This window comes from Zingiber officinale, chromosome 8B, assembly GCF_018446385.1.
Source record: "Zingiber officinale cultivar Zhangliang chromosome 8B, Zo_v1.1, whole genome shotgun sequence".
Classification (NCBI taxonomy): Eukaryota; Viridiplantae; Streptophyta; class Magnoliopsida; order Zingiberales; family Zingiberaceae; genus Zingiber; species Zingiber officinale.
The window spans coordinates 14,921,210-14,935,252 of record NC_056001.1 but is presented as its reverse complement, the minus strand read 5'-3'; the positions used below and the strand labels follow the sequence as shown (position 1 = coordinate 14,935,252).

General features: G+C 37.0%; 1 protein-coding gene across 1 annotated transcript; it reads right to left on the bottom strand.

Annotated features, from left to right (window-relative positions):
• Positions 1-1,017: 1,017 nt before the first annotated feature.
• LOC122014329 (zinc finger CCCH domain-containing protein ZFN-like) lies at positions 1,018-9,006 on the bottom strand. Its single transcript, XM_042570531.1, has 7 exons — positions 8,669-9,006; positions 7,991-8,148; positions 6,954-7,016; positions 6,529-6,648; positions 6,138-6,428; positions 2,055-2,381; positions 1,018-1,580 (listed from the first exon to the last, which is right to left on the bottom strand). Exons 1-7 carry the CDS (start codon positions 8,784-8,786, stop codon positions 1,284-1,286), a joined length of 1,374 nt encoding a protein of 457 aa, XP_042426465.1. The 5' UTR covers positions 8,787-9,006; the 3' UTR covers positions 1,018-1,283.
• Positions 9,007-14,043: the final 5,037 nt, after the last annotated feature.

Here is a 14,043-nt window from a genome sequence, read left to right as displayed (position 1 = left end):
AACTTTTTTTTTTGTCTCAATGAACTTGTGCACATGATGCTCCAAATTGCTCCATTTCTTCTCCTTGCCTTTTCTTCTTTTACTGATGTAGACAGAAGTATCTTGTTGCTTTCCCTTTCCTTCTGTTTGGGCTCCTTCCCCCTAAATTAGACTCGCCCTTGGGCAAAGTTGATGTATCATGGGTATTGAATCAACATTTATAATTATTGCAGGTTTCTATGAGACTCGGATTGCATATTACTCCTGGAGGGGTGCACCAGGGTATAGGTTTTCTGCCATTCCCAGCTAGTGCAAGTCGCGTGCCGGGGAATGTGGAATGTGATACATCATAAAAATAACAGTTCAACTCCACCTCAATCTGTCTTACCAACTTTGTTTAGCATCAGTTCAAATCTTTTGTCTCCGAATCTCGTGTCCCCTCTGTCCCACTCGTTGATTGGATGAGTCATATAACATCTTAAGGATATGGTACACATCACGAGGTTATCACATATGTCCGATCAGCAAGGGGACATGAGGACGAATCTGACGACAGAAGATTTGAACTGGTTTAGCATAGCTTGTTATGCAACTTTGATGGTTGCTCACACGTTTCACAAATTGTCATGCGTGGAATGGCTTTGTGATCTTATAGCCTGGTAGATCTTGAGTTTGGAAATGTTTCCACAAGAAGTTTATTTTGTTACTTTTTCTCAGTGTTTTCAATATATATAAACAGCATTTCTTTGATAAATCTGAAACACAGCCCAACTTATGTAAATAAAAATGAGGGAATATAAATAAAAAATACCATATAGTTCCACTCTTGCAGGTGCCAATGTTGGCACACCAAGAACAACACCAGATCCTATTCAATTTTGTCTAGACAATGAAACTCCAACTCAACAAAAATTTAAACCATGATTCATCCATTTTATCAATCTATCCACTAGAATGAACAAAATTCTGGCATGGAAGAAAACAGAGAAAACAATTGAGGGGAAAAAACTTCTAAAGCCAATGCATACGAGCGAGAACTGGCTTTTCACAGAATTACATACATAAAGTTTCTCAGATATACAGAGAATAATTTTTTCCGTTTGTTCTTTTATCTCAAAATGAAACACAACAAGAATGGAGACTTCATCACCCTTCAGCACAGCACGTTGCAGTCCTTGTGAAAAAAAAAAACTGTACATTATCGGCACAGGCACAGGCACAAACTCATCACCATGGATGAGTTTTCATTTACAAGGACACCTCTCTCGTATAGTTAGGAAAAAGAAGAAACTTTCCCACTGACGTTAGAGGTGGTGTGATCCCTCCGATTGAATGCTTTCATTGCCCGAGGCAATTTGCCGGGAGTCAGAGAGAGAAAGGCGCCTAGACTTCCCAGTGGTAGCTTCGAGAGGAACTTCTAGGGGTGGAGGGCCTGACGAGGAGACGAGGAAATTTCTTGCCATTGGAACATCAACCGGAGAGGATGGAGAAAGACTGTAAGCATACAACCCCATGGGTGTTGCCATTGGATGGTTAAATTTGCAATGGGCTCCAAACTTGCAGATGCCATATCTCGAATAGAAAATGCACAAAGGTTCTCCCTGCCATAAAGAAAACAGGATCCTACATTTAGCCAGATCCATGTCGAAAGATGCAAGGAGTATAAAAGTTGCCCGTATCGATTCTAGTATGCAAACATCAAGTTGGCAAGCAAGTATTGATTCCCAACAGTACAAAATACCGAGGATCATAGCAAGCAAGCAAGCTACCACACAGGATCAATGTACGGAAGATGATCCCAAATTCCCAGTGTCAAATCACAACTATAGAGGTCAATCATTGTCAAATTTACAAAAAGCCATACAAGAGAATTGTGTTTCTAATGATTTGTGTAATTGGCGAACAATGCAGGATGCAAAAAAGGAACCTAGACATTATCATATAAAGAATTTGATGTCAGCAAAAGTAACGAAATTAATGGAAGGAAACACGTGTGAAAAATGTCAATTTATTATATAGGATGACAGACACCTAGAGCATCATAAAGGAACAAGATGAGTTTGTGAGAAACATACAGGGCGTAAAGGAAGGCCTAACGGACTCAGCAAACAGTTAGGGGGAGGAACCATTCTCTCTCGAGGATGATTGAACTTGCAGGCTGCGCCAAATTTACAATCTCCTGTCTTCATATAAAATTGGCATTCAGGTTGATCAGGTCTTTCAGGGAAGACACTGTCCCTTGCCATTATGTACTGACCCATGGGAAGAGCATTTGATCGGTAAGATGGGACTGTCCCTTGAGCTCCTGCCACTGTTTCACTTTGGCGAGATGTCCCAAAAAATGAAGATGTTCGTGGCATAAGCAATGGACTCTCGGATGATGAAACAGCTCCTAATTGTCCCTAAAGAGGCAGAAAATACTTGTGATAGTAGCATAATCCAATATGATAACAGTATGTAAGGGGGGAAATCATGTCGTTAAAGAAGGCATTGTAGCAAAGAAGTAATTTGGTTATAGGGGAACATTCGGCCTTGAGGTCTATCTATATCTTACTGAGCAGCGAATCATGTGCATAGATCCAATTATTGATATCAAATATAACAAATTGTTAATAAAGAATAAAATTTTCCCAAAACTAAAGTAACAATGTTATAGAAGATAGAAACATTCAAACAGAACTATTTGATATCAATTATCTTTAGAGCTATGTAAGTATCAAAGATTTGTGATAACTACTTCCGGTAGAACTAAGAAACCCAGTTAACATAACATGACCGCCACAGGCATGGAATTAAATTTACCAAATATTGAGTCTCTCATAATTACAATGAAATTGGGCAAATTAGTTAACTTGCTCAAATATATAAAACACTAAATATTAAGAACAATTAATAGAATTCTGAACACCCATAAACAAATAATGGGTCAAATATTCCTGGCATAGTGCTTGTTATCCATGTTATCATTCAAAGTTGGATAAGATTAGCTGCTCAAATGGTTGGACAAGTATATTAATCAGAAAACTAGTCCAGTTTAAGCCAAAAATACTGGTGTTAAATAACAGGTCAACCCAAGTCAAAATGAAGGTTTAGACTTCAACATGGATGTTTTGTTTTCAAATAATCCTATTTCCATAATCCATATTCAGTATTTCCTGTATAGTTTATATTTCTAACAACAATAGCAATGGGAACATAATGTTTGCATTGCACTAAACAGTTAGCTGGGAGTATGTTGGAAAACTGATTCAATGGAGACTTGTGTGTGGAAATGCTGATGGTCCGAGAAAGGGATACCAACATTAAAGATGTTTAGGGAATGCATATTGTTTATATCCAAAAGTACTATAGGCTTTCCATCCAGCTTATACATGGTTTACTATTGTAGGTACTTCTAGTTGTACATTTGTGAAGTAATATGGTTACACTAAGAAAATGGCTTCAAGGGAAAAGAGCTGCACTATAAAGCAGATGACCATAAACATTCGTTGTGTCAAAGTTCTCTCTATAATTTTGTTTACATACTTGGGAGCAAAATATAAATATCAGAGCAACTTCAGGAAAAAAAATGAAAGACAAGAAGGCTTAGCCATATGTACTTGTTTTATCCGTTTGAAATCTAATAAAAATCCTGAGTGGCGTCAACCACTAATTCATATATTCTTCCAATTGGAGAGAGGAACTTTAAGTTATCCCATACTGGAGCTACGCCTTGAAAGAAAATGATGGCTTCAGACAAAGGAAAAGTTTAAGATAATCTAGCAGTCTCATCCTTAGGCAGTTGTAAGAACTCTTAACCTTGCAAGACTATCTTCCTTTTGATCCCTATCAAATCCTAGAAAAGCTGGTGATTCCAAAGATATAAGAAAAGGAGTGAAAGAAAGCGGGAATATAACCCTTTTGAGATTTGACTACTTTTTTACCAGCTCTACTTACTCAGCCCACTGGCCTTTCCTTCATCTCCCTGATTCTTATGTTGCTGTAAGTAGCTGCCTGCTTTGTCTAACTTTGCTAAGAAACAATAATTGACTGAGAGTAATGTAGAAATCATTCATATAATAGGTGCTAATATATTTGATTATACAAATTTTGCTTGGATATTTGAATACATGAACCGATAAACAAACCTATGAAATAATCCAAAGTTTGCTCTTTACTCTCCAGTCAGCTATAAATGGTAAGGATAAGTGAAAGGAGAATCCAAGATGCCCATCATAGATTAGAGAACCAAGGATATAGTTCTCTTATTTCACATAGGCTAAAATGACTAATGCTCTGTTTACTCTAAAGTGCAGATAAGGAAGAGAAAGAAATCTATAGTAGAAAATCATCCTCAGGAAGAGAAGAGAAAGAGTGAAGAAATATCTTCCTTTGCATGCTTGTTTATCTTGATAGATGAAGGTGGATACATGCAGCATAATTTTGTAAATAAAAAAAGGTACATGCACCATTTTTTTTTTGGCACATGGTCTAATTTTGTGAGTTAAAAAGGGTACATGCGTCATTTTTTTCCCATCCTCTGTTTTCGTCCGATTTTGAGATGATCGATTTTGACTCCAAAACTATCCGTTGATGGATTACATTTCTCTTCCATCTGAAAATTTTAATGAAGTAAACGACGGAAACTCTTCCACTACGGAAACTTTTCCTTAATTTTGCTTTCCGTCTTCCAAGTAAACTGAAATAATCCAAGCTTGCTCTTTACTCTGCTGTCAACTATAAATGGTACGGATAAGTGAAAGGAGAATCCAAGATGCCCATCGTAAATTAGAGAACCAAGAATATAGTTCTCTTATTTCACATATGCTAAAAAGACTAAGGGATGGAACCATTGACAAAATAATATTAACTAAAATAAAATAGTGTAGGGCAATTATAATTTAGCTCCTTTTCAATTTCAGAAAAGAATAAAAAAGATGAGGCCATGATCTGAAATCATTTATAACTTAATAGTTTCAGTTGACAACTCCAACTTCATGTGTTTTTTTAAATCTAAGTTCTTTCAATAACCATCTTATGGTCAGAGAAATGGCATGCAATAAACTTTAGCTTCTAGAAAATTCAGTGTTAAATTGAGAAACTCTAAAAATCTAGTTATGCTAGACGTGGGACAAGTATATCATGTTTTGCCAACATGAGCTATAACAGAGTCAGGCTGATCCAATTTACCAGAAGATTAAAGAACTGATTGGGTTGATTTTGAAGAGCAACAAACAAATAGCTTTCATCTATAATAGTGAGGAAATAAAAAAGCCCTTTCAAAAATAAAGAGAAAGAAATATCATCATTGTTAAAGAAAAGAAAGAATAGACAAGCTGAGCAGCAGACTTCAGTTTTTTATTTTCATTTCAGAGGACATCAAATGAGTTTGGTCTACAAATCAGAGCCCCAGATCATCAACTATTTATATAATAAAAAATAAGAAAGCAAGGATTGATGTATTATTCATTAGAGGGAGACAATTACATGATTCTTACTGAGTTTTGGCATATATATCTGTCAGTAGCAAAAATCCTGGCTAAAAGAGAGCTTATACATTACAATTTTTTTCTATAAAGATGAGATGCAAATCAAACATTTTTTTTCTCAAATTAGGATAATTTCTAAAATAAACGAATCAGACCGTTAAAACAAATTACCAATCGATAATTAAAGATCCAAATAGATACTTATCTGCTGATAATACACATAGTCACATACCTGATGGATCCTAATAATCCTCCATTTTGGCTAATTTGAAATGACTTGGATTTAACCAACCATATATCCATGAAGGATCTTTGAATATGGCATCACTAACCTATTGCTCTTGCACACTAACACAATTTTGTAGTTTTGAATATGTAATGGTCAAAATTTGGCTGAGTCCACGTCAGCTCAGGGTATATAAATTCATGACCATGAATGCATCATGCAAAATTGCACCATTCGCATACACAGTAGTTCACAAGAAAATTTAAATAAAATATTTGCAAAGCTTACTCCACATGCCGTATAGATATAATTCCTGAATTGAAGCATCTTTTTCTTAATCAGAAAAATACAGAGTTTTTTCTGAATGATCCAATATACAATCAACAATGACATAAAATGATCTTATTTGTCCAGTTTATGAATACTCTAGAAAGCAAAGGAGTTTAAAACAAAGTTTGACTTACTGGAAATGTGTTCCAGCTAGGTACTTGAACCAAACCTTGAGGAACAATCACTTGAGCATAGCTTGAAAGACCTTGCCATCGTGGGCTAGCAATGAAAGAAGCTCTTGACAAGGGCCAGTTTGTCAAACCCCCAGAATAAGATTGCTGAGAAGTAGGAGAATGTACACCAGGATAAACACTAGACCCGCGTAGTGAAACCAGTGTATTAGAAGGCTGTGGATGGTGAAATTTACAAGTGCTCCCAAATTTACATACTCCAGTTCTCATATAGTATGCACATTCTGTCTCATTCTACATAAATGTAAACATTATGTTATACATATATCATAGTTACACACTCACCAAAAGCTTCAAATACAGTCTTAGAGATTAGCAAGTAGCAGTTACAAACCGGACGAGTTGGATAGCCTAAAACATTTAGTTGGACTCTCCCAACAATCCCTGCCTTATCTCTAGGATGATGAAATTTGCATGTAGCTCCAAATTTGCATGTACCCGTCCTGAGATAGAACTAGCAAAAGGCAACAGAAGACTGTTGAAGTAGGAAGATCATTAAAAAAAAAAGACCCAAAATAATATTAAAAAAGCCATACATCATACACATAGGCAAAGTAACATCTAGTTCATGTGTACTACATAAATAAGAAAATTGGCATCTTTATTCCATTAATATTTCTTATATTATTCAGGAAAAGTAAAACAACTGTAGTGTATGTTCTAATTATTTTAGGTTTCAAATAATAATAGGAAATAAATGCAGAGAAAATAGAATACGCACAAGATGGAAAGAGTAAAGAACTATTGGGAAACAATTACCTGACATTCAGGATGTCCGACCCTTTCAGGATATCCTCCCTTAATACTTGCAGTAGCAATAGCCTGAAAGTTGACAGGTTTCAACCAAAACCAAGATAATTATGACCTCATGTAATATATATACAAAAGAATATAAAAGGCAAAGTTATATTACAAGCTCAAGGAATGAGAAGAAACCCATATAACAGAGAACTTGGGCAAAATGGCAACGGCAAACAGCCAACCACCAAACCAAAAAAGTGAAACCGCCACCAGCACCCAAGCCTTTAACCATGTATCAAAATACTTACTATGTGTAAGAAATTTAAAAAGAAGGATGATCTGTCTCATAATGATTATCTGGTAGATAATAACCTTTTGATCAACTAGATGTTGGTAATTCTTGCAATATATACATCAACAGAAATTGTGGCACCACAGACAAGAGTTTTACAAAAATAACTCTCAAGAAGGCATGCAATCTAGCTTATTCTTACTTGTGGTCAGTAAAAGAGTCATGGCTTTACCATTGAAGGTATCACTGCAATCACGTAACCAAATGAAATGGAAACACAGTCATGAGTGTTCACAATTATTTTAATTTAGAGTATTATCTAAGTCCAAAATTGGGAAGCGACAGATGCAAAAATTCATTCGGATGACATTGAGATGATTGGAGTACGCTCAGTGGAATGTGGATGAGATACATGTCTCCAGACATGTGCCAGGAGAAATAAAATCTGAAGAAAGCTTATATGTGTTTCTATAACAATTGCAAGATAGATTCCTTAGTAAAGTGACTACACCGTCAGTGCATTGTTAAATTAGTCTAAAGGATACACTTGCTTAATGCATAAGTTACAATAATGTTGATGCGTTGAAATAGAGCAATGCCCTAATTATTTCGTTAAAAACTAATAAATGAATTCATACAACAAATTTAAATTTAACAATGCAACACTTGGAAAAGGACAAAGGTGTAAATGGTCACACAATATCATTCACACTCAGACCAAAAAAAAAAGTTAGCAAGAAGGACAATAAAGAAACTAGTTTACCATCTGTCTATTAGGAGGATGATTGTATCTGCAAGTCATCCCGTATCTGCAAAGGCCGGTTCTAAGATAATAAGTACAGTCAGGCTCCCCTAGACGCTCAGGGTAGGGTCCCGATTCCATGGAATCAATCTCTCTGATGCTCATTTGCCACATTGCTTCTGCACTTGCAACAAATGCGTGGGCTTAGATTACAAGTGAAGTTAAAAAAGAAGAAGCCTCAGCTGAACACAAAATTTTAAAGGATGAACAACAGTGTCAGGAAATAGAAATCGTGGTCGATTAAGATCAATTGCCCCCAATGCATTTGTACCCGGAAGCACAGCTACTTCCTCTGCTTAACCAGAGAACTTCCGTAACGAGACCGGACGGGAAATAACAGTTTTGTAGAAAGGGCGTTGAAATTTCGAAAATATGGGAAGATGCTAAAAAGGAATATAAAAATAAACCTTTCCAGCGTATTGTGGCTTCTCGCGACGAAAAGCCAGCAACTTCCCAATCCAATTCGTCAGACCCGGATCGCCCCACTAGCCTCGGCCCAAAGACGCCCAATTTTAACTCCATAACCCCTCAAAACGAAATTTTCCTTGCGAATCGAAAGAAACTACGAAGCCCAGGCACGCGATCGGGGGTGACGAAACCCTAGCTAGCACACGGAGGAGAGTAGAGATGGCAGCTTACCTTCGTCCATAGAAGGGCGGCGCGACGGGGACGTCGAGGCGGAGGCCTCCGTGACGGACACGGAGGACGCCCGGGCGCCGCGCTTGTGGACCCCGGCGGCGGCGGCGTCGTAGTCCATGGGCGGCAGGCGACCCTCAAAAGGTCATGGAAAGGGGAGGAGCCAGGGCCGAAGGGGGGGAGCTCCCATTGGGGAGGAGGGAGGGAGAAAGAAATGGAGTGAGAGGGAGGCGAAAAGAGCGGAAGAGGAGAGACTCGAGTCTCCCGTCTCCTCCACAGCCACAAAGCGTGAGGAAGAGAGAGAGAAGGAGAATAAAAACCACAGCCATCCGCTCCATATGCGTTTGTAGAGGTCGCTGCTGTTTCATTTATCGATTTATGGAAAATAAAACTAAAATAGAACGTAAAAAAACAAAACAAATCGTTTTTTATTTTAAAAATAAAGAAATAAATATAAATATAAATCCATATTCCAAAATTTTAAATTTTTATTTATTTTCTTCGTTTATTTTTTCAAAAATAACCTTACTAGTTTGCTTTGTTCGTGAACGCAAGGGCAACGTGACCATGTTACTTTAGGTTTTTAATTTGCGCAATCTGACTATTTAAATGTCTGAGATGATTATTCATATATATATATTTAATTCAAATGTATTACACCAAGTGCATGCATCCTTTTATCAATATTCTCTAAGAAGCATCAAGAGTTTCAAAATTACTACTTGAATTATCATTTCTTACAATTTAAAATACATAAAAAATTACTAAATCTATATGTGTGACATTTTAATAATTTCAAATAGATCGAGAAGAACAATATTCAAAATATTATAAGAGGAAATTTTAATGAAATTATTTATTCGAAATAATCTTTTTATTTTGTATGCCACAAGAAAAAATACATGATTTTTTTTTGTTCGAGTAGGTAAGAAAAAGATGATGCAAGATTCTCAGCATTTAAGAATTCTTAAGAGTGTACATGATAATGTTTGTGCATATTTGATATTTTGAACATAATTTATTAGTTGTCATTTGTGTAGAATACAGGAATATAACTAAAAAAAATGGCAATGCAAGTTAATACATTAATATATATAATAAAAACCATGAAAATAAAAAATAAATAAATAAGTAAAGTCCATAGCTAGGGTTGGAATTTAACTCTAGTTTTTTTTTCTATAAAGTTTTCTTTTTGCATAATGTTATTTTTTTAAGGGTTGGTTAAGTTATGAGTGACTGGAAGCTTTGACGTAACCATAAAGTTTTTACGATCTTGGGCTGCTCCTCTTTGTTTTTTTTGTTTGGTTGGGTTAGATTTAGAAATTTATGCTATAAATGGAGGCCACAAGTAAAAAAGGGCCGGTCTCTCTTGTGTCTCTATTTGAATATTTTGGTGTTGGATCTTTTATGAGAGAGGAATACCCCGGTAGGAGCTATTGGGAAGGGTTTTTACAGTCCTTATAATCTCATATCAAAAGTAAAACAGCTCACTTATATTTTCCTTATAAAAAATCTCTGAACCATTTTATTCATGGTCTCACTCATCTTTCCTTTTTTTTTCTTTTAAAAAAATCATTCAAAATAATTATATTGGTCTCTTTACCGCCGGCCAGAGGAGGGGTGAAAGATAAGAGCAAAAATCTTTCTTGACTTATATCTTATTAGAGCAAATACTTGTATAAAATATATTTTATTAGAGCAAACACTCCTATAAAAAAAATAAAATATTAAAAAATAATTATTATAAGTAAATAGTTATTTATTTCTTAGTTATTAGGGGTGAGCATTCGGTCAAAATCGAATCGACCGAATCGAATAGACCGAAAATCGAATTTCTTTTCAATCAACCAAACCGACCAAATTTCCCTATGAAACCGAACCGACCAAACCGATAAGATATCGGTTAATTCGGTTTTCGACCGAATTGACCAAATTTTAAAACCCTATTCGGTTTTTACTTTTAAAAAAAAGATTTTATTTAATTAATTATATTTTAAAATAAAAATTAATTAAAATAATATTCTTATTCGGTTTAACCGAATTACAAAATTCAAAATCGAAACCGAACCGGATTAATCGAAAACCGAACCAAATTTTCAAAAAAACTGAAAATCGAATTAACCGAACCGAATGTCTAAATTCGATTGGTTCGGTTCGGTTAATTCGATTTTTCCGAATTTTTGCTCACCCCTATTAGTTATTAGAGAATAATTATTATTAGAAAAATAGTTATTTGTTTCCTAGTTATAAGAGAATACTTATTATTAAGAAATACTTATTGTTTTCCTAATTTATGTATTTTCCTATTTTCACTTGTAATAGTATTTATATATATCATATGCTATCATTAATAATATGTTTGAATTCTATCGTCAATATGGTATAAGAGCTCTAAGCTTAACAACAACTTTTTTTTTCTTCTCTTTCTTTCTTTTCTCCACAATATCTACCAGCCGCCTTCTACAATGGTTGCCGCCGACAACATCAACTGTCGGCTCCAGTAGCCTTCTACAATGGTTGTCGTCGATGACATCACCCGCCGACTATCTCTCACAAATACTCCTGATTCTCCTGCCTCTCTTGTGGTTCTCAACATCAATGCTCAGGCACCGTTAAAACTCACCACCTCCAATTATTCTGTATGGTGCTTACAATTCACGTATCTTCTATTCGGATATGACTTACTGGTTTTGTTGATGACTCACGTCCCTGCCCCCCTGCGCAGATAACGCCTACAGATGTCACGCTCCCTCAGGCGAATCCTGATCATATTCTCTAGCTCCGCTAGGATCAACTTCTCATCAACGCTATTATAGGTTCAATGTCCCATACTCTTGTGCAATTTATTTCTTCATCAACTTCATCTAGAGACGCATGGCAGACGTTGGAGAGAACTTACGCCACTCCCTCACGTGGTAGAATTATGACTCATTGTCAAAATATTGCCAGCCCTCAATAGGGTAACAAGTCTATCACTGATTATATGCAGGACATCAAAAGAAATATTGACGCTCTTGTGCTTATAAATGTCAAAGTTGACTTTGATGACCTCTCTATTCATGTCCTGAATGGTCTTAGCCAAGATTACTGCATTATCTCACATGCTCTGCAAGTTCGTGACATCCCTATTACCTTTGATTAGTTATTCGAGCAGCTCCTCAGCTATGAAGCCCAGTTAAAAGTTTCAACACCATCTCCATCTTCGATGCCAATGACTGCTCTTGTGGCTCAAACAGGGATTTCTTGTAATCGGTATTCAAACTATCGTGGTGGTCACCAGCAGGTTCCGCCTATATCCAATCAGCCATGCATGTCTACTCCTGGGCTATCTGCACATTCTCGTGCACATCCAGCTGTGTCCAGTCCCAATTGTTATCTTGGGCGCTGTCAGATTTGTGGTGACCAAGGTCACTTTGCTCGCCAGTGCGGTCATATGATTGCCTCGATGCTTGCTCTGCTTCCGTCGACTCCTCCGCGTGCTCCACGTCCCACATATAGTGCGTTGTTTGCGCACACTACCATTCATTATACACATTCGTCTGATTCTCGAGAATGGATTGTCGACTCTGGCGCCCCTCATCATGTCACCACTGATCTTGCTACTCTCTCGTTGCATGAGCCTTACTCTGAGAATAATAGCGTCGTCATTGGTGATGGTTCTAGACTACCTATTACACACACTGGTTCTTTCTCTTTCTCTACTCCATCTTTCCCTTTAGTTTTCTTCAATGTTTTATTTGTGTCATCTATGTCAAAAAATTTGATTTTTGTCGCAGCACTTTGTGCTACTAATTCTGTTATATTTATTTTCTTTGATTCCTATTTTCAGGTGTTGGATCGTCGTACGAGAGCGACACTGGTCAGCGGGGTCCATAGAGATGGTGTCTATTACTGGCCAAAATTTATGTCTACGCTATCATTACCTTCCACCTTTTCTATGTCTGTCTCATCATCTATTTCCTTATGGCATAGTCGTTTAGGTTATCCGTCATTAGATGTTTTGCAACGTTTTTTTTTATCCTTGGGTCTTTCGTTTCATGTGAATATTTTGTCTAATTTTTGATGCACTTTGTGCAATATTAATAAGAGTCATAAATTGTCCTTTCATAAATCTAATATTTTGTCTCGTGCTCCTTTGGATATTATATTTTCTTATGTTTGGATATCTCCAATATCATCATCTGATGGACTCAAATATTATGTTATCTTCGTTAATCATTTTACAAAGTATATATGGCTTTATCCTTTACGCAATAAATTAGATGTATACTCTACCTTTATTGCATTCCAAACTCTTGTTGAAAATCAGTTCTCGATGACTATCAAAATCCTATTCACTGATAATGGAGGTGAATTCTTAGCCCTTCGCTCCTTTCTTATTACTCATGGTATTAGTCATCTTACCACTCCTCTACACACTCCTAAACACAATGGATACTCTGAACGTCGTCATCGCCATATAGTCGAAACTAGTCTCACTTTGTTGCATAAAGCATTTATTCCACTCACTTTCTGGCCTTATGCCTTTGCTGTGACAATCTATTTGATTAACCGCATGCCTAAGGTCAGTCTCTCCCATATGTCCTCTTTTGAAAAATTATTCACCATCGTTCCTGATCTTTCTAAGCGTCGAGTTTTCAGGTGTCTATGTTTTCCGTGGTTGCGCCCCCTACTCTCATCACAAGTTTGATCCCAAGTCAACCTCTTGTGTCTTCCTTGGCTATTCTCTCACCTAGAGTGTCTTCCTGTGCTACGATGTAGCTCTCAAAAGAGTCTTTGTATCTCGTCATGTTAAGTTTATAGAGCATGTTTTTCCATTTGCCATCACCTCCTTCTTGGACTCCACAGTAATAGACACTGACTCTGAGCTCTCTGCTACACCAGTTCTCTCGTGGGGACCATCCAGCATTGATGCCGCAACCTGCCACTAACCGCAGTCGTCCGCAAGTGACTTCTTCACCGCTGTCATCATCACCGCCATCATCTCCGCCATCATCACCTCTTGTTGTTGGGTCGCCCACGTTGCTTGGTGACAACCGACCCTCTAACCCACCGACTCTTTCTCCCTCTCTCACTTCTCTAAACCAACATCCCATGCAAACTCACTCCAAAAATGTCATTTATAAACTCAATCCAAAGTATTCTTCATACTACTCTTCCATAACCTTGTGAACCCTCCTCTGTCACGCAGGCGCTCAAAGATCTGAATTGGGTACAGGCCATGCATGAAGAGTATGATGCTCTTCTCCGTAATCAGACTTGGACTCTTGTCCCACATTCGTCAGACCAAAATCTTATGGGTAATAAGTGGGTGTTTCGCATTAAGCGTAATTTTGATGGCTCAATTAATCAGTATAAGGCTCGTCTTGTTGCCAAGG

Coding starts and splice junctions, on each gene's coding strand:
- LOC122014329 (XM_042570531.1), bottom strand. CDS start 8,786: ATGGACTACGACGCCGCCGCCGCCGGGGTCCACAAGCGCGGCGCCCGG. Junction 7,017..7,990: donor ATCCTCCTAATAGACAGATG/GTAAACTAGTTT, acceptor GTCAACTTTCAG/GCTATTGCTACTGCAAGTAT. Junction 6,649..6,953: donor TCGGACATCCTGAATGTCAG/GTAATTGTTTCC, acceptor GCCTTTTGCTAG/TTCTATCTCAGGACGGGTAC.